This window comes from Manis pentadactyla, chromosome 13 (genome assembly GCF_030020395.1).
Source record: "Manis pentadactyla isolate mManPen7 chromosome 13, mManPen7.hap1, whole genome shotgun sequence".
NCBI lineage: Eukaryota > Metazoa > Chordata > Mammalia > Pholidota > Manidae > Manis > Manis pentadactyla.
Window position 1 is genome coordinate 63,234,938 of NC_080031.1, and position 26,207 is coordinate 63,261,144.

The 26,207-nt window shown below is 39.2% G+C and overlaps 2 protein-coding genes across 2 annotated transcripts in view; one reads left to right on the plus strand and one right to left on the minus strand.

Moving 5' to 3' along the window:
• LOC130680145 (putative histone-lysine N-methyltransferase PRDM6) overlaps positions 1-26,207 on the minus strand; it is a 91,283-nt gene that overhangs the window by 18,041 nt on the left and 47,035 nt on the right. The window lies entirely within an intron of this gene.
• Positions 14,398-15,815, plus strand: LOC118929252 (microtubule-associated protein RP/EB family member 1-like). The gene has a single exon (XM_036919186.2). It carries the CDS (start codon positions 14,519-14,521, stop codon positions 15,395-15,397), a length of 879 nt encoding a protein of 292 aa, XP_036775081.2. The 5' UTR covers positions 14,398-14,518; the 3' UTR covers positions 15,398-15,815.

The following is a 26,207-nucleotide window of genomic DNA, read 5'->3' on the forward strand; positions in this document are numbered from 1 at the left end:
TGACAGTGAGATATATTTTCTGACCCGACTTTGTTAACATCAAAATCTCTCTATATCTACATAGCTAGCTAGTTAGCTATGTTTTGTTTTAAATATGCTTCATGTAACAGTATAGTAATACAAATAGGTATATCACTTCATCACGTTTGTTTAATCATTTTGGAACACATATTAGCAATTTCCACTTCAAGATCAATTTATTGTGCTAAGCATCCTGGAAGAGACAACTACCCGTATCCTTATGTTCCTATTCTGACTACACCCTGCCCAATGCCCCTGCCCCAACCTAGTGACTGCTCTACACCCCAGGTGGACAGTTTGTCCACACTGAGAGAATACAAATGAGTTTTCTGTATCTAAATACTGAACCCATATCTACATGCAGTTAAAATTTAGAGTTAATAGGGGCCAGATTTCCCAAACTACCTAAAACACTAGAAGTATGGAAAAAATATTCTTAAAAAAGTTTTCAAGACATTGGATATTAGGCAATGAGAGACAATGATTCCTGACCGATGGGAAACACATGAAGTGAACCCTACACTCACTTCATACTGCCTGTTGAGTTTCTAGGCTGCAGCACAGCAGGGAGGAGCCCAGGCAGAGCACCCTCAAGCTTGCCAAGCTGAGGACACTTAGAACTGGTTCTCTAGGAAAGGCAAGGCAGCTGGAGTTTGCAATGAGAAAGCTGCACAAAGATGGATCTGCAGAAGTCTGTAGCTTAGTGCCTCTCAACACAGGTGAGCTTCTTGGATTTATGAGTTTGGGATTTGAAAGTACCTATCAACAGTTAATTAAAGCCAGAGGAACTACCAAAGCTAGAGAAACACCTGAAAGAATTAACAGGAGTAATACCCATGATTCACAAACCCATCAGCCAGAGTTGAAAACCTCATCATTCATGGGGCATCAAAGTTCACAGAGAACTCAGAATGGCTTTGCCTTAATAGCGGGGAATATGAACCCCAGCCAACAGATTATCAGGTCTTGCCCAGCCAAGTTTAAAACCAAGGCCTAGAAAGATCAAACTGCTTTTAGGTAACTAAAATATCTTCTAGTAAAAAGCTCAGCAATACTCACAGGACTGGAAAATTATCCAGCCAACAAACAAGGTAAAATTCACAATGAATAGCTGATATGTCATTAAGATTTTCTATTCAAAGGAGCAGAAAACTATGATGCATAATAAGGAGAAAAGTCAATCAACTGAAATTGATCCAGAAATAACACAACTAATGGTATTAGTCCCCAAGATTCAAAAGTTAATATATGTGTATTTCATGTGTTTAAGTAACTTGAGAAAAGACTGAGAATGTTAAGTATAGATATGGAAGATTTTATATATCCCCAATTTAAATTCTAGAAATAAAAACTAAAATATTAGAGATGAAAATACTGAGGATAGGATTAAGGGCATATTATACATAGTGGAATACAAGATTAATGAATTTAAACCCCTAACAATGCAAACTGTTAAATAAGAACACAAAGAAAAAAACTGGGGGGATAAACTGCATGAGCTGGGAGTCAGATTAGTGTCCTAATATTGGTGTAATTAGTTCCCAAAAGGAGGAGAGCATATCTATTTGAAGAAAAAGTAGGTAAATTTTCCAAATTTATTTAAAACTACAAACTCCCAAATCCAAGAAGCTCTACAAACCTCAAGCACAAGAAACATGAAGAAAACTACACCACAGTAAATTGTAATCAAATTAAAGCCAGTGATAAAAAAAACAAAATAACTTAAGAACAATCAGATGGAAAAAAAACAGCACGTATAGAGAAACAAAGATTTGAATGAGAGGAGATTTAGGATTAGAAATAATCCAAACCAGAAGACAGGAAAGTGACATCTTAAAAGTACTAGAGAAAAAGGTAAACTGTCAATGTAAATTAAATGCACAGGAAAATATCTTTCAACAAAGATAAAATAAACACTTTTTCAGATACATTAAAGCTATTAGAATTTATAACCAGCAGATCCATGCAATAAAAAATGTTAACAGAAATCCTTCCATCCGAAGGAAATACTAAAATGAAATGTATATCCACATGAAAGAATGAAGAGCACAAGAAATGGCCTAACTACATGGATAATGTACTTTTTCAATTTTAGTCTCTTGAAATATAACTAGTTATAAAATAACACTATACTCTTTTATTATACATGTAAAAATAAAATGTGTAACAGTAACAGTCCAAAGACTGGGAAGGGAAAAATGCAACTATTATAGTAAGTACGTACCTTAACACTATGCATGAAGTGGTACACTATCAACTGGAGGCTGACGGGTAAATTAAAGATGAGTACTATAAAACCTAAAGCAATATTTAACATGTAAGCTAATAAAGGTCAGAGAGGAGATGAAATCCTAAGGAATAGTAAACTGATGCAAAAGAAAATCAGAAAAAAAGGAAAAGTTAAAGAACAGAAAATGTGAGAAGTGGAAAACAAATAGCAATGGTGTAAATTTAAGCCAAACCATATCAATAAATGCATTAAATATTAATAGCTTATTCTACAATGCAGCTGGGCTTCATTCCTTCAGTTGAAGGCCTGCATAAACAAAAAGGCTGTCCCTTTCCAAGAAAACGAGAATTCTTCCTTCCTGACCACCTTTGAACTGTGACATGGGATCTCTCCTACTTCCAGACTGGCACTGAAACACAGGCTCTTTCTGGGTACACATGCCACTCTGAAGATCTTGCACCTTGCCAGCCTCCATAATCATGTGAGTCAATTTCTTATAATAAATCCATGTATCAGAAATATTTGTGACCAATACTACATATTTTTAAAAATACACAGCATACATATGTTATTTATTGGCCCTGTTTCTCTGGAGAACCCCTGAAGAACCCTGACTTAATTACGTGCTAGCAGTACTCAAAATACAGTAGTTTAGTACATTAACCACAAAGTAGATTACTGCAGAGTGTAAAATATTCCATTTTGTAACAATAAAGTGGGTCAGTCTGTTTAAGAGGCATAATAATCTTAAATATTGATGCTTCTCATACAGAGTTTCCATATATACAAAGAAAAAAATTGATCGAAGTGCAAAGAGGAGTAAATTCACACTTGAAGTCTAGATTCAATACCATTCTAGCAATAAGTAACAGAATAAGAAGCACTCACCCATACCCTCAGGACTGGCTGCTCCTCCCGGCGGCATCCAGGTGTCTGGAATTAGTCCCAGGAGACCGTCGCCGCCAGCAACTCAGTCTTTTCCCTGAAAAACTGCCCCAGGACCCTGTTACCGCTTTCCGACCAGGGCCGCCTAACGGCACCCTGCGGAGGGGGAGCCCCTCCCCCAGGAGAGGCTCTCTGGACCACCATGGCCGACGCCCGCCGGCCCGGCACAGGCCTGGCCGGGGCGAGGGGTGTGTGTAGTTTCCCAGGAAGGCAAACAAGGTGAGATGAGCTCTGTGTCTTCGGCCGTGTGGGGGAGAGGGAGCGGCGGTCCAGGCTCAGGGACAGAGCGTCTGGCTGGGATGCACTGAGCGCCCGGGTGGCCCAAAGAGCGGAGGGGTCAGGCCGGAGGTGGTGACCACCCGACCGCTTCCGGGAGGAAGCTCGTTCTCGCGGGATCTCTGGAAGTCCTACGGGGGCCTGAGGAGTAAGCAAAGTAGCACAAGTAGGACTTGAAATTAAACCATCCATAAACTTGACCTTAACGTTTGTAGAACAACTCCAAATAGGAGAGTTTTTTTTTTTTTCCAAGGAAAACAGAACATATACCTAGATACAGCATACATTGGTCATAAAATGAGTCTCAATAAATCTTTAAGGGTGGTTTTCAGACCAAAATGAAAAATTAGAAATAAATAACTGATGCATTTGGGAAACTCCTAAATATTTGGAAACTGAATACGCACTTCAAAATATTGCATGGGCCAAAGAATAAATCTAACGGACTAAGAAATCATATAAACAGAATGAAAAGACATCAAAATTTGTAGAATGCAACATATGCAGTGATTAGAGGAAAACTTATAGCATGAGATGCCTGCATTAGAAGAGAAAAAAGGTTCCAAATCAATTACCTCATACACATGTGAATAAAGTGAAGGTTCCTGTGGCCAGGATTCTCACCTGGCCCTGGTCAGCTAGCTCACTACACACGTGTGGGCAGTACATTATTATTGACTCTATATAAAGAGCCCACCCCAGTGCTCTGGGTGACGTGGTAGCATTGCTGCAAGGCTGCAGGGGAGCAGAGATGAGACTCGGGTGGTGGCAGGGCCGAGGACAGAGACTGAGACGGCTGCACTAGTAGAGAGGTCCAGAGGTAGAGACCAGCTTAGCCACATGCAGACTCGCTCTGAGTGGACAGGATTCTAGTAACTGACCGGCCACAGTGGGGATAAATTTGGGTATAACGCTTTCACCCATGAACGTTCTACCGTATTTCTTTGGTCTCATTGAATCCACAGTGAACTTGCCCGGGGCTCAAACCCATTGGCAAGACAACACCTTAAACTAAAAAAAGAAGAGAGCATAAGCGTGAAGTAAGCAGAAGAGAGGAAATAACAAAGGTCACAGTGGAAATCAATGAAAAAACAAAAACAGGAGAGTAAGTTATAAAGCCAAATCTGATTCTTTGAGAGAATAAAATTGATGAACAATAACCAAACTTAAAAGGAAAAATAATGTTACCAGTATCAGGAATTAGAGCAGTTACATCATTATAGATGCTACAAATGTTAAAAAAGGTAATAACGAACATTATAAGCTACTTTATTCCAATATGGTTGACAACATATGAAATGGACAGATTTCCTGAAAGACAAAATAACGTTGCTTACTTACAAAGAAATAGTTGAATAGACTAAATCTATTAAAGAAATTAAATTTGATTTGTAGTTTGAAATCCCATTAATAGTAAACTTAATTCACAGATGACATGATTGTCTATATAGAAAATCTGATACAATCTTCAAAAAAATGACTAAAACAATAAATGAGTCCAGACAGTTCCAGAACACAAGATCAGTATATAGAAACAAATTTTATTTCTATATACTAGTAATGACCATTTAGAACTTTTAATTAGTATTTACAGTAACATCAAGAAATATGAATTTTTTATGGGCATATCTAGCTAAATGTGCAGGAATATTACCTGAACACAATGATGACAAATAAAAGAAGACCTAAGTAAGTGAAATATATACATGTTCATGGATTAGAAGACAATATGGTTAAAATGTCAGTCCTTCAAGATAAGTTCTGTGGCTAAAGAAGTGGACTGCTGATAACTTCACGAATATTTGGAAAACAATAGAGGCAGTAATTTAAGCCAAGAAAAATTACTATTAAATATAGACATCAAAAATTAAATCAAAACTTGTTTTGAGACTTCACAAATTTTACAAATGTAGCCATCAACATCTTCTTCAAACAATGTTCCTTGTATATGTCTAATGTGACTGGGTCCAGCCAGCTCTGTATTTGCAGCTTAGACCACACTACAGTGAGCTTCTCATATGCACGCATTGTCTTCAGCTACCAGTCCTAACCCACAGGGAATCCCACAATCTAATTTGCTCATCTCTGCAGCTTCCAACTATATGATTTTTCTTCTCATTTACGGCCTTGCTTCTGCCTTCAGCCTAGTTTCAATTTGCTCTTGTGCCTTTCTTTTCCATGGCATCTATAACATGAATTATTTTTTTCTGTAGCTATATGGTCTCTGGCAGCCCTGGGTGAAGACCTACATATTAGGGCTCTTAAGAACCCCTACCTCATTGCACCTCTACATGGACATTGTCCTGTCCTAATACAGGCTGGGTCCCTTCAGTGAGAGCCACTTTCATATGAGTTTCTAGAATACATGTTTCATGAATAAAGACTAAGTTCCCAAAATTGTAAAAGTATAAAAAGTTCCAGACTTTGGAAGATCTAGTCAATATCTATCTATCTATATCATCTGCTACCATAAAATCAACAAAATGTATGAACTCCACAAAATAATTATATATAAAATTATTTATTTAAAATTATATTTCTTTAAATAAAATTTCATTAAACACATACAAAGGCACACACATACATCTCAACGTGATCATGAGTTCTTAAATATATTGACCAGGTATGCACAAATAAGTAAAACACCTATGTCTCAGTAATTATAAAAAGTATATGCTTAATGTATAAATCTAAATAATAATATTGATTTCTCTTACTTGAAGTTATTAGAACAATACAGGTTTCTTTTTTTTCTATGAAAGAATTAAATTTATTTTGAAATTGATACTATAAGGAATGACAGGATTCAAACAGTATTTTGAATACCCTGGTTTGTATCCTGACCTCCCTAGTTAAAAATTGCAAAACAAATATCCACTAGAGAAAATTCCCTTCATTTTTTTGAAACCCTTCTATTACGTATGTTGCTTTACAGTATTAACTTAATAACCACAATTCAAAATGACATTTGTAGGAAATGAAAGTGTATGTTGAGCAAAGTTATCCAGATTAGAGTTTGGGCAAGTATGTGGAAAAATAAGGTGGAATATTTGGTGTGATCTCAAAATGATTCCATGGAAAAGAGAATAAATTTGAAACAAAATCAGGAGGTCTGCACCGGCTCAGAGAAACTGATTTCTGTGGCCAAGGGTCCAGATGGATCCTAAAGTGAAACATGCTTATTCTGAGCTGTTAGGGCCAGCAGCCAGACCGCTGAAAATTCAGATACTCAGTCATTTGTTGGGAACCTCAGGCATGGACTTGTGGTTAGAGAGACAAACAGGGAAACACACATTTCCAAATATTATCTCACAGTTATTAAGCAGCAGGTCTGGAATCTCTTGATTGTCTCTTAATTGAGTGAAACCTAAAGTACTCATACCAAAAGACCACAGTGCAAAATAGGCAAGCCACCTATCATCCTTCTCTTCTCTCACTTATTTCTTTTTGTTTGTTTTGTTTTGGTATCATTAATCTACAATTACATGAGGAACATTATGTTTACTAGACTCCCCCATCACCAAGGCCCCAACACATACCCCATTACTGTCACTGTCCAACAACGTAGTAAGATGCTATAGTATCACTACTTGCTTCTCTGTGTTGTATAGTCCTCCCCATGCCCTCCCCACATTATGTCTGCTAACAGTAATGCCCCCCCTCTTTTTTTTCCCCTTCTCCCTGCCTTCCCACCCATCCTCCCCAGTCCCTTTCCCTTTGGTAACTGTTAGTCCATTCTTGGGTTCTGTGAGTCTGCTGCCGTTTTGTTCCTTCAGTTTTTTATTTGTTCTAATACTCCACAGATGAGTGAAATCATTTGATACTTGTCTTTTTCTGCCTGGCTTATTTCACTAAGCATAATACCCTCTAGTTCCATCCATGTTCTTGCTCTCACTTGTTTCTTATCACCCCAAATAAAATGTGAAATGTTGCCAATTTTAAACTAATAAACTAGTCACATTATTATAGATAGCAAAAAGGAGAATTTATACACACAGATTGTAAGAAAAATGAAAGTTCCCATGGCCAGAATTCTCCCCTGACCCTGGTGGGCTTGCTCACGGCACATGTATGAGCAATACATTGTTACTGATGCTATATAAAGAGCTCCACCTAGTGCTCTGAGCTGCACGGCTGGAGTGGTGCCCCCACTGAGAAGAGAGACTGAGACGGCCTTGGGGGCAGAGGTGCAAAGGTGGAGACCACCTTGCTGCATGCAGACTTGCCCTGAGGTGTACCGGACTCTAGCGCTTGACCTGCCACCAAGAGAATAAAGCAGGATATATAGCCTTTCACCCCCAGAATGTTCCATTGTCATTCTTTGGTCTTGCTGAAACAAGAGCGAACTTGCCCAGGGCTGAAACCCATTGGCAAGATACAGAGATATTCATATTTATATATAAAAGTTGAATATATATATATATATATATATATATATATATATGTATGTATTCCATGTGATGAGGAAGCTCACTCCTCCTTCACTGAGTCCCCTCCATCAAGAAATAGTCTTTTTTTGAACACCATAGGGAATGTCACAGGCTGGAATGGGGCCTGAGGATGTAGTTTTACTTTTTTAGACTTAAATCTGAATTTTTTGAAAAACCTAAAAGGTATTTAGGTACCACCTTCTCTAGTGATTTGGCTCAGCCAAAGCATTCACTTTAGAAAATAAAATGGCAAAACATACCCAAAGAAGCACTCAGATGGCTGGTTTGGCTTTATAAACTCCCTTGTGTGTCCAATACTGGGTAGCCTATTGTCTTCCCTAAGGGTTTCAGCCCTGGGCAAGTTCACTATGGATTCAGTGAGACTGAGGAATGACAATGGAACATTCTTGGGGTGAAAGGCTTTATACCCAGCTTGTTCTCCCAGCAATAGGTTGAGCACTAGAATCACCTCTGCATCCTACAGTCTGCAGGTCTGTAACCCTCCTTCCTCTCTGCCTCAGCCCAGAGCACTGGGCAGAGCTCTTTATATAGTGACTCAGTCAATCATAGCTCATTGCCTACAGGTGTGGAAGCAGTAGCCTAGCAGTAGGCCAGTTACATCATCAAGTAGTTTAGGGTCAGGTGAGGATCCTGGCCATAGAACTTCCATTTTCTCCACACCTGGTCCACAAACAGAATTCACATTTGAGGGCTGCAGGACATACTTCAAATCCAGCAGAATCTCAAGTCATGCAGGACTCATACTGGATTTTTAGGTCTCTCCAGCATCATTGAGTTAAGCCATAAATGAAGGTTTGATACAACAGTGTACAATGGAGTACAAAGGGAAGGAAAATTCTATCCATTTGAAAAGATTATAAAAGACATGTATCAGAACAGACCAACAGGTGTAGGTAAGATTTTAGCAGGCCAACCAGGATGTTACAATATGCTTTTCAGAGGAACAGCAGAAGCAAAGAGGCTTAGATTTGTATTTAGGAAGTAGCCGTTCAGATGCAGGGAAGTAGTAACATCCCTCCCCAATGTATGAGAAGTGCATGCCAGGTGCAGTCAGTATTCTACACAGATGGATCTAATAACTGTGGTCTAATTTCCCTGGTAAGATTATGGGGATAATAGTATTAACATCACCACCACTTTACAGATTAAGACATTAAGGCACAAATTGCTCTCACAACAGAGAGCACAACTAACACATCTTTGAACTGATGTCCAGTGACTATCAAGTCCCTATTATTAACCACTGTGCCATAGTAACTACTGAGGAAAGGAAGGCCTTAAACCAGCTAAATAAAGACTGTATTGTGAGGTCCTGGCCTGACTCCTGGGCTTAAGAATTTGTACAGGCATTTCTCCTGCTGTGTTGAGTTTTTGTCATATGAACTGGAAAGAACATGATTGAATAATTGAGAAAAACTGGTGCTACTCCAGCAGCTGTTGATTATAATGTTACTGTGATTGGGAAGAGGTACTTTGCTCAGTGGGAACATGCTATTGAGTAAACAGTGTAGGAACTCACACCTGCTTGGTGCACAGTAAATAGATGCTCAGCTGGCACTCTTTCTCCTGTTTCCTGCTGGAGGTTGTGAACAGTGCTAGCACTCATTTTGATTGTACAATTTTACTGATTCTTGTCTGATCTCATATGCTCTTCAGAATTTTCCCAGGGAAGTTTTGGTTTCTTTTCATAGAGTTTTGATCCACCAGTTTATTACTTCTAGTTTTCACAAAATATTACCATGGCCACTTTTAAGACCTTCAATATTGAAATTCATAAAAATTATATAATTTGGTTATTGTTAGTTTGGTATTATTTACTCCCTCCTTCATTACTCCCTGTGGATAAAGTGAAGGTTCCTGTGGCCAGGATTCTCACTTGGCCCTGGTCGGCTTGCTCACTACACACATGTGGGCAATACATTGTTACTGACTCTATATAAAGAGCTCCGCCCAGTGCTCTGGGTGACATGGTGGCATGGCTGCAGGAGAGCAGAGGCTGGAGTGGTGGCAGTGCCGAGGACAGAGACTGAGACAGCTGCACGGGTGGAGACGCCCAGAGGCAGACACCGGCTTGCTGCACGCAGACTCGCTCTCAGTGGATGGGATTCTGGTGATTGGCCTGCCACTATGGGGATAAAGTTGGGTATAAACCCTTTCACCACAAGAACGTTCCACTGTCATTTCCTTGGTCTCATTGATCCATGGTGAACTTGTCTGGGGCTGAAACCCATTGGCAAGACACTCCCTCCCTCACTTTCCCCCATCCCCCACACACCAATTTAACAAATGAATTTATGATACAATTTTTGAAACGAGAATTTCTTAGTAATCTGACTCTTATGTAGTAGCAAAAGATTTTTAATTTAAAACTCAGTATGCAGTGTGAAGTATGGTTTCTGAGCAGGTTAAGTTTTATATTAGGAACCATGAGTTTAGAAAGACTAAACATACAGTGTAGATGCTTTGCAGTAAAAGGAGACAAGAAATGGAGGAAAATATGATGAATGAAAGACGCCTGCATTTGGACTCTCTATGTCTGGGAGAATAGCAGTGACACTAATAACCCCAATCATTAAGACATAAGGACAAATGTGATAAAATAACATCTGAACTGACTGTATTTTAGAAGTATGCATGATTCTGTCATGAAATTTTGATGTCAGTAACAAATTCAAATGTTGCATTGTTTCCCCAAAGGTACACAATCCAGCCAGATTACTTATAAGAAACAATTAAAATCAGTTTCTTAATAATTTAGATTTTTCCAGGTGCATCCTGTCTCTCCATGTTTTCAAAGAGGTTGAACCTAATGCTATGAATAGACAATTATGTGCAATGCCTTTTATAAAGTGTTTCATGTTTAAACTAACACACTGAGATGTTACCATGGAATTTAACTCCTAGTAATAGAGCACACATGCAGTATTAAAATTGCACTTAAAACCCATGTATTTATTAGATGTCTTCTTATTTCTTCTACTGGTGTGTTTCCAAAATATAGTTTCAATAATCAAGATTAGAATTAATTCAACAGTTGGAGGTCAAATATTAATCATAAAGTGTTTTCTCACAAGCATAGGACTTTAAAAATTAAATTAATTAGGTAGTTACATCAGCCACACATCAAAGGTAAAATCTTAAATTATCCATAGGGGGCCTTTGCCATGCAATCTAATTATTAACCTATTTTCTAAGGTAAAAAAAGCATACTTAGTTATGTACAAATGTGCTTTTGATAGTTTTTCAGTGGAATTGATAAATTATGGATTAGCCTCAACTCACCTTCCTTAGATCAACCAGTGTCTGGAAATCCTCCAAATGCAATAATTAATTGGAATATATCTGAACAACCCGACATTATCTCTTGACAAATTATTTTGTTCTCTTCTGAGTTAGTATGATTTATGCAACTTCAGTGTGTGTCTATAGCAGACATTTCCTGTGAGATGAGAACAGATTGCAGCATTAATGCATTGCCCAAGTTTCTTTGGAATGCTGCACCTTAGTTTTTAAATTTTAACAAAATTATTGCATTTGGTAAGGTTTATTTTATTGTTTTCAAATCGAGAGTACTCTGATAAATGTCAGCTGAAAGTATTGAATAAAATTTTAATAAACAATCTGTATGGATAGATATGTAGGTAGAATTTCCATGTGAGCAAAAAAATTCATTGAATAATAGACAGTTCAACACTTTCATGATCACTGAGGTTTTTTTAAATTTTCGTAACTCTTTCCATTATATCCAAAATTCTATTTCTGTTGAGAATACATATCCAGTTGTTTAACCATTTTACTGATTTCTTCTTCCAGCTGCCATCAATATACTGTTTTATTCCATAGTTTCATTTAGGTTCACAGGAAGTCTATAGGATTATAGTAATACCACATACTTCACATTCAATAACGGTGTGGGGAAGGGGACAGTGTACTTGGAAATACCATACCGAAAGATAGTCCAAGGATGACCTTTAGCTAGAAAATATGATGCTGCCATAATAAGTAATTAGAGTAGCCCTGGGGATTTGCCCACTGTAGAAACACAGAGCTAATCTGATAAAGGGCTATTTGAAGCAAACTGACTCTTAAATTTTTGCTGCCTGTGGGACATTGCAGGCTGGTCTGGTTCTCTTGGCTGCCACTGAGCCTCCTTTTGGAAACAATACCTGAAAAATAACTAATTACCTGTCTGTTATGTCCCTTTTCCTTAAACAGAACTTAACCTCCCATGACAATGATTTTCTACTTTAGATGCATATTAAATGCCAAGGGAGTTTTTAAAACATATCTTGGGGTTGGAGTTATCCAAAGCCAATTAAATCAAAATCTCAGGATGCGAGGTGGAGCAGAATTTGGTATTTTGTAAGAGCTCTTTATGGTGGAGAACCACTGCCCTAAGACAGGAGACCACTGGTGTCCTCTTTTCCTGGTCTTACTCACCTCACCAAATTGCAGCCCTGCTCCAGTGAGATGCCCAGGGCCAGCTCAAATCACCAGTTGTCTGAAGTTCACATTTCAAGCTCCACCCCAATCTTGGCTTGCTGTCCCCAAGATACTGAGGTTGATGGTAGCATTTTGATAACATGCTTGTTAAAATTAAGGATGAAGAATTTAGGGGAAGAATTACAACATAGTTACAACATAAGAGTACTAAAAGTCATTTTGAAACAGAGAAAGCAACCAAATACTGAAGAGTTCATACATAATGTTCAATAAAGCAGAAATAAGTCTTACTAAGGCAGACTGTATAGAGTATAGAAGCCAAAATCTTTACTCAGTTGTGAGTAAGGCTCCCTCTGATCCAGACATCCATCTCAGACAATCCCTGAAGAGGTTTTTAAATGCAAATATTTATAGAGACATACACTGACAATGACTGAATGTGTTCAGTGGAATGAGAATAATAGAGTCTGCTTCAAATAAGCATACACACAAACTACATGTGCAATACAATTTTGCTATTAACTATTGGTTTCTTCTCTCTAAATAACTGGTGAACCCCTAAAACTCATGAAAGAAAGTAGTTGCATCTTAGGGCCAACTATCAGAGTAGAAGTGGCAACATTTGGTATGTAACTGAGAAGGATTATAGAGGCATGCTGGACTCCAAAGGTAAACAAATGCCTGGTTCAATCAGCAGTGTCTGTTATGGGTATAGGAGAGTGTCTGTGGGCACACAGGCAATGTGCTTGCTAAGGCTGTCTTAGCCTTGTATGGATAATTTACACCCATGCTCTTGACTTTGTCCTTCTGGACGGTCCTCCCTGTTCTTTTTTATCTAGTTCTACTTAATTTACTAACCTTTATTCTGTATTCAAGAGTTCTAATACTTTACACTAGGAGCAGGCATTTCCTCATATTTCATCTTTCATACTAATTGCAAAAAATTCCTTAGTTTCTCTTTATTGGTAAGAGTTTAGACTTTGAGTCCCTAGTGACTGGTTTTTTTGTTGAGGGGGGGAAGGGGCCTGTAGGAGGTTCAGTTCTAATGACTACTGATCTTAATTTTTAAAACCTGAAGAGTTTTTTTCTAATATACTATGGAAAACGGCTGTCACCAGTAACATATTTTCAAGAAACAGCCTTGGTCTTCTTTGCACAAAGTGCTGTCTCTCTGTACTCGGAGCTGACCTGCTGTGGTGGGAAGGCATTTCTGTTCTGCTCTGTGTCTCAATTAAGAAAAGCAATCACCAATTCAAGGCTAAGTGAAAACACACCTCCACCAGAAGCCATGAACCCCGTGCAGTTTTATGGCTGATGCAAATAAGAAATCTACTTTCAACGCTTTCACACTCACTTTTATTTAGACTGCACTAAAATTACTGTGAAAATTATGCTGTAATTCCTCCAGCATGTTTTTCAGCTATTTCATAAGTCACTTCATATGAGTTAGTTTCATACAACAAAATTTCTTATCAGCATTAGCACTATTTCTTAGCCTCACACATAAAATATATGAGATAGGAAAGTTAATTGAAAATAGAATAGAATGGCTGAATTTCAGCATAATACCTATAAATTTAACACAGAACCTAAAAGACAAACCAGATTATACTACTTTGTATCTAAACATCTTGCATCTTGTTTCCAATAGGATTTTTTTGTTTAACACTATTACAATCATCCAAACATACTATCCAAGTAAAGAATTTTAAGTCTTCCATATTCTGGATCAAATTTAGGAGTTTAAAATAAATTTCTAATGTAGAATGAACTCTGTCTTGATTAGTTAAGATGCTACAATGATAGAAATATTTTGAAGACCTGAATTTATTAAGAAAATTAACACATTTGTGACAATGTTTATCACGGAAAAGGACAGAAAGGGTATAATTAAACAGTATTAGAAAAAATAAAAGTTCATAACTATAGTTGGAGTAGAATTTTAAAAAATCATAAGGTAGTAGTGGGAACAACTTTGTGCCAATAAATTTGAAAAAAAGAGTTTAAAGGGCTTTTTACGTCGGCGCGTAACGAGGGGGTGCGTGTGAGGTCATTGTGCAACCGGGCGGGCAGGGTCGAGCGGTTTGAACGAGACTAAGACGGAACCGGAGCCAGGCGTGGGCAGTGGACGCCGTCCCGCCGAGAGCCGAAGATGGCAGTGAACGTATACTCAACGTCAGTCACCAGTGATAACCTAAGTCGACACGACATGCTGGCCTGGATCAATGAGTCTCTGCAGTTGAATCTGACAAAGATAGAACAGTTGTGCTCAGGGGATGCCTATTGTCAGTTTATGGACATGCTCCTCCCTGGCTCCATTGCCTTGAAGAAAGTGAAATTCCAAGCTAAGCTAGAACACGAATACATCCAAAACTTCAAAATACTACAAGCAGGTTTTAAGAGGATGGGTGTTGACAAAATAATTCCTGTGGACAAATTAGTAAAAGGGAAGTTTCAGGACAATTTTGAGTTTGTTCAGTGGTTCAAGAAATTTTTTGATGCAAACTATGATGGAAAAGACTATGACCCTGTAGCTGCCAGACAAGGTCAAGAAACTGCAGTGGCTCCCTCCCTTGTTGCTCCAGCTCTGAACAAACCGAAGAAGCCTCTCAGCTCTAGCACTGCAGATGATAGCCCTAATCACCCCAGCAGAAAAAAGACCCCAGTGAAGGACTTACTCCCAGCACAAATGATCGTGACTAAGATCGCTCCACAGAGGCCCACTGCAACACACAGAACTACTACAACCCCTAAGGCCGGCCCGGGTGTGGTGCGAAAGAATCCTGGTGTGGGCAATGGGGATGACGAAGCGGCTGAGTTGATGCAGCAGGTCAATGTATTGAAACTTACTGTTGAAGACTTGGAGAAAGAGAGAGATTTCTACTTTGGAAAGCTAAGAAACATTGAATTGATTTGCCAGGAGAATGAGGGAGAGAACAACCCTGTATTGCAGAGGATTGTGGACATTCTCTATGCTACAGATGTGATACCTGATGAAGGGGGCCCACAGGAGGAACAAGAAGAGTACTAACAGCCTGGACAAGCAGAGCAACACCCCAACTCTTCACTCCAAATCATGTGCTTAACTGTAAAATACTCCCTTTGTTATTGTTAGAGGACTCACTGGTTTCTTTTCATAAGCAAAGAGTACCTCTTCTTAAAGTACACTTTGCAGAAGTTTCACTCCTTTTCCGATGAGTTTGAGTCAGGAGCTTTACCTTTTGGCAGAGCAGCATTAACATCCAGTTGGTTCACCTAGGGAGCAAGGAGGCTGACCGTGGGGCTCACCGTGTGGATGCCGGTGACTCTGGTTGCTGAAGAAGGTGTTCATGTAACACTCTGAGGTGGAGGCCTCAGGAGAGAAATGTCAAGACTGGTTTGGATTTTAAGCTAATGTGAAATCTTGGCAGAGAATGTCAACGTTTTAATAAATAAATGCCTTAAGAGTATTTCAAACATGCTTCCATATTTCAGAATATAAAATGTAACATGATAGGAGATTTTGGCTGTTTGAGATTATGTCTGGGAAAGAAGGGCCAGACCTTGGAACCTCTGGAACCTGTGTTCACAGGCCTTGCGGGGCTGCCTGAATCCTCATAGGCTTAGGCTGTGGCCCAAAAAGAAAGTGTAACAAGCTGCTCTGTAAAGCCCTTTGGTGTCCTTGACCAATTGTGTCCCTGCTAGGAAGCAAGAGGCATTGCCGCCTGGCTGAATAGAGGGTGTGTTTCAGCCCTGGTATGTTGAGTTGAAGAGCTCGATTTTCATTGAGATTTCTCTGACGATTTTTCCAATTATCCCTGAAATTTCTGTGTATTGTGTTTCTTAGGAAAGGAGCTGTGTCCAGTTTTTAAATCTTAACAACTACTTTTTGGGACTTGCCCACTGCTCTGGGATTTGAATGGGGGTTGTGTCCCATTTTACTGTCTTTTAAGTTTACATTTAACATTTTTCTCTTCTCTGCTCCCCTTGCCCACTGGGGACCCCTCTTTGGCTCCTTAAAGTCTGCTGTTTGAGTGGGAGTTGAGCAGGCAGGCTATTATGCTGCAAGCTCTCTCTGGGCCTCTTGTGGAGGGAGTGACCAGTGAAGGCCATCTCTGTCTTGGGATCTGCAAGGCTGGGTGTTTTTGGTACCTGCTGTCCCCAGCCCTCCACTGTTACTGGACTATTTTGCCAGTGCACTAATCTCCTTGGAGATAAAATTCGTTAGTGTGTTACTAAATGTTAATTTTCTTTTGAAGAAAATACAGTACCATGTCTGAATTAATTATTAATATTTAAAATATTTCATTTCTTAACACTCCCTCATTTGCTTTGCCCACGGCCTATTCAGTTCCTTTGTTAGACAGAATTCTGCAAAATGTGTGCCACCCACCACTGAGATTGTTCTGCCCCTGATGTGTTTGTATTGATTTGTTTCTGGTGGTAGCTTGTCCTAAAATGTGTGTAGAAAGCAGGTATTTTATGATAAAACTGTTGTGTAGTGCATGCTCTGTGTGGAATTCAGAGGAAAATCCAGATTCAGTGATTAACAATGCCAAAAAAATGCAAGTAACTAGCCATTGTTCAAATAACAGTGGTGCTATTACTCTTTTGAGGCCTTTTAGACTTTTGTTGCCCTACAATGCCATTTTACTGGGAACCCATTTGCCACCTGGTCTTTCTTGACAGGGTTTTTTTCTACTTTTAAACAGTTTCTAAATAAAATTCTGTATTTCAAGAAAAAAAATAGTTTAAAGGGCTAATTTCCTATTAAACTACAACTTACCAAAATAAAAGAAAAAGAAAACTGGAACTGATCCAGAGTCATTTAAGTTTGTTAAAAAATGTATTCCTCATAAATTTCTGTTTAATAAAAGGTGCTATTAAGAGTATAAAATGACAAGTTATAGAAAACATAAATGAAAGGCAAATCACAGAGTAGAAGATATTTGTGTAAATACACCCATAGTTGTATTAAAAAAAAACCATAAAGACCACAAACTCAGAATATATACATATATAGTGTGTGTATGTATGTATGTATATACATCTGTCTGTGTGTATAAATGTGTGCGGTTATATGTACTATAGCTTTTGAGAGAAAAAAACTGATAGAAAATGGCAAAATATTTGAACAAGTATTTCATAAAAGAGGATATCCAAATGGTCAAACACATAAAATGTTCAATTTCACTAGGGATAAGGGAAATGCAAATTCAAACTTCAGTGATTTACACAGTTACTGAAAAATTTTAAATGAAAAAGCTGACAATACTAAGTGATGATAAGGATGTGAAGCAACTGGAATTTGTGCACTCCTAGTGGGAGTATAAGTCATTTCAACTGCTATAAGAAATGCAGTATCCACTCAAATTGCCCTATGTATCCCCTAGGACTCAGGAAGTCTAATTCTAGGTATACACCAACTGACGTGTGTGTGCATGCATGTTTAAGTGTATATGTATAAAAATCAAAGAAGAAAGTTCATAGTAGTCTATCTGTAGGAACTGAATACTAGAACGATCCAAATACCCATTACCAATAAATGGATGAATAAGTACAATCATCTATTCCCATGACAGAATACTGTACTACAGTTAAAATGAACTATCTCTCATGCAGTAACACGGATGGATTTCATAAACGTAGTAAGCCAAAGAAGCCAAACACAAAAGAGGACATAGTACATGATTTCCCTTTATATATAAAGTTCAAAGCTAGTATATAGTATTTTTTTTTTTAAATAATTATTTTTTATTGAAGGGTAGTTGACGCACAGTATTACATTACATTAGTTTCAAGGGTACAACACAGTGGTAGAACATTTATATACATAATTCTAGGTTCCAGCTATCACCCTACCAAGCTGTTACAATATCTTGACTATATTCCTTATGCTATACATTACATCCCGGTTACTTATTTATTTTACCATTGGAAGTCTGTCCTTTTTTTTTTTTTGTGAGGGCACTCTCATATTTATTGATCAAATGGTTGTTAACGACAATAAAATTCTGTATAGGGGAGTCAATGCTCAATGCACAATCATTAATCTACCCCAAGCTTAATTTTCGTCAGTCTCCAATCTTCTGAGGCATAACAAACAAGTTCTTACATGTAGAACAAATTCTTACATAATGAATAAGTTACGAAGAGAACAGTACAAGGGCAGTCATCACAGAAACTTTCGGTTTTGCTCATGCATTATGAACTCTAAACAGTCGGTTCAAATATGAATACTCATTTGGTTTTTATACTTGATTTATATGTGGATACCAAATTTCTCTCTTTAGTATTATGATTTTTAATAAAATGCTGAAGTGGTAGGTAGATACAAGATAAAGGTAGAAAACATAGTTTAGTGTTGTAAGAGAGCAAATGTAGATGATCTGTAGACTATGTGTTAATCCAAGCTAGACAAGGGCAATAAAACATCCACGTATGCAGAAGATTTCTATCAGAACAGGGGGGGTGAGGTTCTAAGCCTCACCTCTGTTGATCCCCAATTTCTCACCTGATGGCCCCCCTGCGACTGTGCCTGTCTTAGGTTGTTCCTCCCTTGAAGAATCTTACCCGTCTCTGGCTAACCAGTCATCTTCCGGGGCCATACAGGGAAATGTGAAGTTGGTAAGTGAGAGGGAAGCCTTATTGTTTGAAAAGGTTAGCTTTTTACTTCTTTGCATATTTATGCCCTGTGGCTTCTATGCCCAGCATTTGTCTTGAGGTATCTTTACCACTTGGAAGAATTATGATACTCGGTAAATTTGATATGAGGCACGAATTCTATTTAAGGGTTGTAATTAGGAAGGAAGAAGAAAAGCTATAGAAGTAGCAGGCGGAAGAAAACATGGGAAGATTGATTATTTCTTTGACATATCTTCTTGAGTAACTTCAGCATGTATAGGTTTTAAGCTACTACTTAAATTGCACACAAACATTAACATAATAGGAGTATAGTTACATAACCAAAGCATATCTGTAATTACCAGCCATCTCCAGTGAAACCAAGAAAACCAGTTAGGCACCTTAGGCATTTGTGAAAACTTATCTATGATATGGTGGATATTGTCCAACTGAACTTGAACAGTCTGAGAGAAATCAGACAAATTAAAACAACCCATTCCTGGGGACTGTTCACATGCCATATGTTCTTTTAACAGTAAATAGTCTGTAGTTGTAAGACTTTGGAGTGCTACAATTTGCACTTCTCCAAATTCTTGGTTGAGTTCCAACAGTATAGATCCAGTCCAATTTGTTGTTTTACTGTATGCACAGGCCAGCTTAGATATCTCCTTCCTCATTCCCATGGCAAGTCCAGGAACTGGTGGGATGAGTGCATCTACAGCTGTAGCAGTGCGTGGATCTTTGTTGGGGTTTTTTGATGATCATCTTCTGGCATGAGTCTTCCAGATAGTGCAGATGTTGGAAGTTCTTTTTCATTTCGTATCTTAGTTCATTTTCGGGGTAGCCCAATTAGGCTTTGATCCTCTGTATAAACACAGACAGACCCTTTGCCTACACTTTTATATGCCCTTTATACCCTTGTGTAGAACTCGTTGGAGGTTACCACACAGGAACTGCCTTTTTTTTTTTTTTTTGCTTTGTTTTTGGTGTCACTAATCTACACTTACATGACGAATATTATGTTTACTAGGCTCTCCCCTATACCAGGTCCCCCCTATAAACCCCTTTACAGTCACTGTCCATCAGCATAGCAAAATGTTGTAGAATCACTACTTGCCTTCTCTGTGTTGTACAGCCCTCCCTTTTCTCCTACCCCCCCATGCATGTTAATCTTAATACCCCCCTACTTCTCCCCACCCCTTATCCCTCCCTACCCACCCATCCTCCCCAGTCCCTTTCCCTTTGGTACCTGTTAGTCCATTCTTGAGTTCTGTGATTCTGCTGCTGTTTTGTTCCTTCAGTTTTTCCTTTGTTCTTATATTCCACAGATAAGTGAAATCATTGGGTATTTCTCTTTCTCCGCTTGGCTTGTTTCACTGAGCATAATTCCCTCCAGCTCCATCCATGTTGCTGCAAATGGTTGGATTTGCCCTTTTCTTATGGCTGAGTAGTATTCCATTGTGTATATGTACCACATCTTCTTTATCCATTCATCTATTGATGGACATTTAGGTTGCTTCCAATTCTTGGCTATTGTAAATAGTGCTGCAATAAACATAGGGGTGCATCTGTCTTTCTCAAACTTGATTGCTGCGTTCTTAGGGTAAATTCCTAGGAGTGCAATTCCTGGGTCAAATGGTAAGTCTGTTTTGAGCATTTTGATGTACCTCCATACTGCTTTCCACAATGGTTGAACTAACTTACATTCCCACCAGCAGTGTAGGAGGGTTTCCCTTTCTCCACAGCCTCGCCAACATTTGTTGTTGTTTGTCTTTTGGATGGCAGCCATCCTTACTGGTGTGAGGTGATACCTCATTGTAGTTTTAATTTGCATTTCTCTGGTAATTAGCGATGTGGAGCATCTTTTCATGTGTCTGTTGGCCATCTGTATTTATTTTTTGGAGAACTGTCTGTTCAGTTCCTCTGCCCATTTTTTAATTGGGTTATTTGTTTTTTGTTTGTTGAGGCGTGTGAGCTCCTTATATATTCTGGACGTCAAGCCTTTATCGGATGTGTCATTTTCAAATATATTCTCCCATACTGTAGGGATCCTTCTTGTTCTATTGATGGTGTCTTTTTCTGTACAGAAGCTTTTCAGCTTAATATAGTCCCACTTACTCATTTTTGCTGTTGTTTTCCTTGCCTGGGGAGATATGTTCAAGAAGAGGTCACTCATGTTTATGTCTAAGAGGTTTTTGCCAAGAGTTTAACTTCCAAGAGTTTAATGGTTTCATGGCTTACATTCAGGTCTTTGATCCATTTTGAGTTTACTTTTGTATATGGGGTTAAACAATGGTCCAGTGTCATTCTCCTACATGTAGCTGTCCAGTTTTGCAAGCACCACCTGTTGAAGAGACTGTCATTTCGCCATTGTATGTCCATGGCTCCTTTATCAAATATTAATTGACCATATATGTCTGGGTTAATGTCTGGATTGTCTAGTCTGTTCCATTGGTCTGTGGCTCTGCTCTTGTGCCAGTACCAAATTATCTTGAGTACTATGGCTTTATAGTAGAGCTTGAAGTTGGGGAGTGAGATCCCCCCCTACTTTATTCTTCTTTCTCAGGATTGCTTTGGCTATTCGGGGTCTTTGGTGTTTCCATATGAATTTTTGAATTATTTTTTCCAGTTCATTGAAGGATGTTGCTGGTAGTTTCATAGGGATTGCATCAAATCTGTATATTGCTTTGGGCAGGATGGCCATTTTGACGATATTAATTCTTCCTAGCCACGAGCATGGGATGAGTTTCCATCTGTTAGTGTCCCCTTTAATTTCTCTTAAGAGTGACTTGTAGTTTTCAGACTATAAGTCTTTCACTTCCTTGGTTAGGTTTATTCCGAGGTATTTTATTTTTTTTGATGCAATTGTGAATGGAGTTGTTTTCCTGATTTCTCTTTCTGTTGGTTCATTGTTGGTGTATAGGAAAGCCACAGATTTCTGTGTGTTGATTTTGTATCCTGCAACTTTGCTGTATTTTGATATCAGTTCTAGTAGTTCTGGGGTGGAGTCTTTAGGGTTTTTTATGTACAGTATCATGTCATCTGCAAATAGTGGCAGTTTAACTTCTTCTTTACCAATCTGGATTCCTTGTATTTCTTTCTTTTGTCTGATTGCCGTGGCTAGGACCTCCAGTACTATGTTAAATAACAGTGGAGAGAGTGGGCATCCCTGTCTAGTTCCCGATCTCAGAGGAAATGCTTTCAGCTTCTCGCTGTTCAATATAATGTTGGCTGTGGGTTTATCATAGATGGCCTTTATTATGTTGAGGTACTTTCCCTCTATTCCCATTTTGCTGAGAGTTTTTATCATGAATGGATGTTGAACTTTGTCAAATGCTTTTTCAGCATCTATGGAGATGATCATGTGGTTTTTGTCTTTCTTTTTGTTGATGTGGTGGATGATGTTGATGGACTTTCGAATGTTGTACCATCCTTGCATCCCTGGGATGAATCCCACTTGGTCATGGTGTATGATCCTTTTGATGTATTTTTGAATTCGGTTTGCTAATATTTTGTTGAGTAGTTTTGCATCTACCTTCATCAGGGATATTGGTCTGTAGTTTTCTTTTTTGGTGGTGTCTTTGCCTGGTTTTGGTATTAGGGTGATGTTAGCTTCATAGAATGAGTTTGGGAGTATCCCCTCCTCCTCTATTTTTTGGAAAACTTTAAGGAGAATGGGTATTATGTCTTCCCTGTATGTCTGATAAAATTCCGAGGTAAATCCATCTGGCCCGGGGGTTTTGTTCTTTGGTAGTTTTTGGATTACCGCTTCAATTTCGTTGCTGGTAATTGGTCTGTTTAGATTTTCTGTTTCTTTCTGGGTCAGTCTTGGAAGGTTATATTTTCTAGGAAGTTGTCCATTTCTCCTAGGTTTCCCAGCTTGTTAGCATATAGGTTTTCATAGTATTCTCCAATAATTCTTTGCATTTCCGTGGGGTCCGTCGTGATTTTTCCTTTCTCGTTTCTGATACTGTTGATTTGTGTTGACTCTCTTTTCTTCTTAATAAGTCTGGCTAGAGGCTTATCTATTTTGTTTATTTTCTCGAAGAACCAGCTCTTGGTTTCATTGATTTTTTGCTATTGTTTTATTCTTCTCAATTTAATTTATTTCTTCTCTGATCTTTATTATGTCCCTCCTTCTGCTGACCTTAGGCCTCATCTGTTCTTCTTTTTCCAATTTCAATAATTGTGACATTAGACCATTCATTTGGGATTGCTCTTCCTTTTTTAAATATGCTTGGATTGCTATATACTTTCCTATTAAGACCGCTTTTGCTGTGTCCCACAGAAGTTGGGGCTTAGTGTTGTTGTTGTCATTTGTTTCCATATATTGCTGGATCTCCATTTTGATTTGGTCATTGATCCATTGATTATTTAGGAGCGTGTTGTTAAGCCTCCATGTGTTTGTGAGCCTCTTTGCTTTCTTTGTACAGTTTATTTCTAGTTTTAAGCCTTTGTGGTCTGAAAACTTGGTTGGTAGGATTTCAATCTTTTGGAATTTTCTGAGGCTCTTTTTGTGGCCTAGTATGTGGTCTATTCTGGAGAATGTTCCATGTGCACTTGAGAAGAATGTATATCCCGCTGCTTTTGGATGTAGAGTTCTATAGATGTCTATTAGGTCCATCTGCTCTACTGTGTTGTTCAGTGCTTCCGTGTCCTTACTTATTTTCTGCCCGGTGGATCTATCCTTTGGGGTGAGTGGTGTGTTGAAGTCTCCTAGAATGAATGCATTGCAGTCTATATCCCCCTTTAGTTCTGTTAGTATTTGTTTCACATATGCTGGTGCTCCTGTGTTGGGTGCATATATATTTAGAATGGTTATATCCTCTTGTTTGACTGAGCCCTTTATCATTATGTAGTGTCCTTCTTTATCTCTTGTTACTTTCTTTGTTTTGAAGTCTATTTTGTCTGATATTAGTACTGCAACCCCTGCTTTCTTCTCACTGTTGTTTGCTTGAAATATGTTTTTCCATCCCTTGACTTTTAGTCTGTACATGTCTTTGGGTTTGAGGTGAGTTTCTTGTAAGCAGCATATAGATGGGTCTTGCTTTTTTATCCATTCTGTTACTCTGTGTCTTTTGATTGGTGCATTCAACCCATTTACATTTAGGGTGACTATTGAAAGATATGTACTTATTGCCATTGCAGGCTTTAAATTCATGGTTACCAAAGGTTCAAGGTTAGCCTCTTTAGTATCTTACTGTCTAACTTAGCTCGCTTATTGAGCTGTTATATACACTGTCTGGAGATTCTTTTCTTCTCTCCCTTCTTGTTCCTCCTCCTCGATTCTTCATATGTTGGGTGTTTTGTGCTGTGCTCTTCCTAGGAGTGCTCCCATCTAGAGCAGTCCCTGTAAGATGTTCTGTAGAGGTGGTTTGTGGAAAGCAAATTCCCTCAGCTTTTGTTTGTCTGGGAATTGTTTAATCCCACCGTCATATTTGAATGATAGTAGTGCTGGATACAGTATCCTTGTTTCAAGGCCCTTCTGTTTCATTGTATTAAATATATCATGCCATTCTCTTCTGGCCTGTAGGGTTTCTGTTGAGAAATCTGACGTTAGCCTGACGGGTTTCCCTTTATAGGTGACCTTTTTCTCTCTAGCTGCCTTTAACACTCTTTCCTTGTCCTTGATCTTTGCCATTTTAATTATTATGTGTCTTGGTGTTTCCCTTCTTGGATCCTTTCTGTTGGGGGTTCCGTGTATTTCCGTGGTGTGTTCGATTACTTCCTCCCCCAGTGTGGGGAAGTTTTCAGCAATTATTTCTTCTAAGATACTTTCCATCTCTTTTCCTCTCTCTTCTTCTTCTGGGACCCCTATAATACGGATATTGTTCCTTTTGGATTGGTCACACAGTTCTCTTAATATTGTTTCATTCCTGGAGATCCTTTTGTCTCTCTCTATGTCAGCTTCTATGCGTTCCTGTTCTCTGATTTCAATTCCATCAATGGCCTCTTGCATTCTATCCATTCTGCTTATAAACCCTTCCAGAGTTTGTTTCATTTCTGCGATCTCCTTTCTGGCATCTGTGATCTCCTTCCGGACTTCATCCCATTTCTCTTGCGTATTTCTCTGCATCTCTGTCAGCATGTTTATGATTCTAATTTTGAATTCTTTGTCAGGAAGACTGGTTAGGTCTGTCTCCTTCTCTGGTGTTGTCTCTGTGATCTTTGTCTGCCTGTAGCTTTGCCTTTTCATGGTGATAGGAATAGTCTGCAGAACTGGGACGAGTGACGGCTGGAAGGACTTCCTTTCTTGTTGGTTTTTGGCCCTCCTCTCCTGGGAGAACAGCGACCTCTAGTGGCTTGTGCTGCGCAGCTGCGCGCGGACAGGGTTTGTGCTTCCTGCCCGCCTGCTATGGAGTTAATCTCCACTGTTGCTGTGGGCGTGGCCTGGCTCGGGCAGCTACTCCAAAGTGGTGGAGTCGCGTTGGAGCAGGAGCTGCTGGGAGGCTATTTATCTCCGTAAGGGGCCTCCCTGCTCCCTGCAGCCCAGGGGTTAGGGTGCCCAGAGATCCCGGATTCCCTACCTCTGGATTAAGTGACCCGCCCTGCCCCTTTAAGACTTCCAAAAAGCACCCACCAAAACAAAACGACCACCAAAAAAAAAAAAAAAAAAAATTTTTTTAATTAAAAAAAAAAAAAGTTTTTAATAAAAAAAAAAAAAAAAAAAAAAGGTGGTCGTTCGTTTTTCTTTATTCTCCGGTGCCAGCCTCAGGCCTCTGCTCACCGGTCTTTCTGCCCTGTTTCCCTAGTATTGGGGTCCCTATCCCTTTAAGACTTCCAAAAAGCGCTCGCCAAAACAAAACAGCAAAAAAGCAAAAAAAAAAAATGGTCGCGCGCTTTTCTTATGTCCTCTGCCGCCCAGCCTCCAGTGCCCACTCACTGTTCTTGCTGCCCTGTTTTCCTAGTATCGAGCGCCCTGCACTCTGGCCTGGATGGCTGGGGCTGGGTGTTCGGCAGTACTGGGCTCCGTCTCCCTCTCGCTCTGCCTGCTCTTCTCCCGCCGGGAGCTGGGGGGAGGGGCGCTCAGCTCCCGCGGGGCCGGGGCTTGTATCTTACCCCCTTCGCGAGGCGCTGGTTTCTCTCAGGTGCGGATGTGGTCTGGATATTGTCCTGTGTCCTCTGGTCTTTATTCTAGGAAGGGTTGTCTTTGTTATATTTTCATAGATATATGTGGTTTTGGGAGGAGATTTCCGCTGCTCTACTCACGCCGCCATCTTCCGCCCCTCCCTCTAGTC

Bases quoted from the DNA above. Each gene is read 5' to 3' on its own strand.
- LOC118929252 (XM_036919186.2), top strand. From the start codon at position 14,519: ATGGCAGTGAACGTATACTCAACGTCAGTCACCAGTGATAACCTAAGT.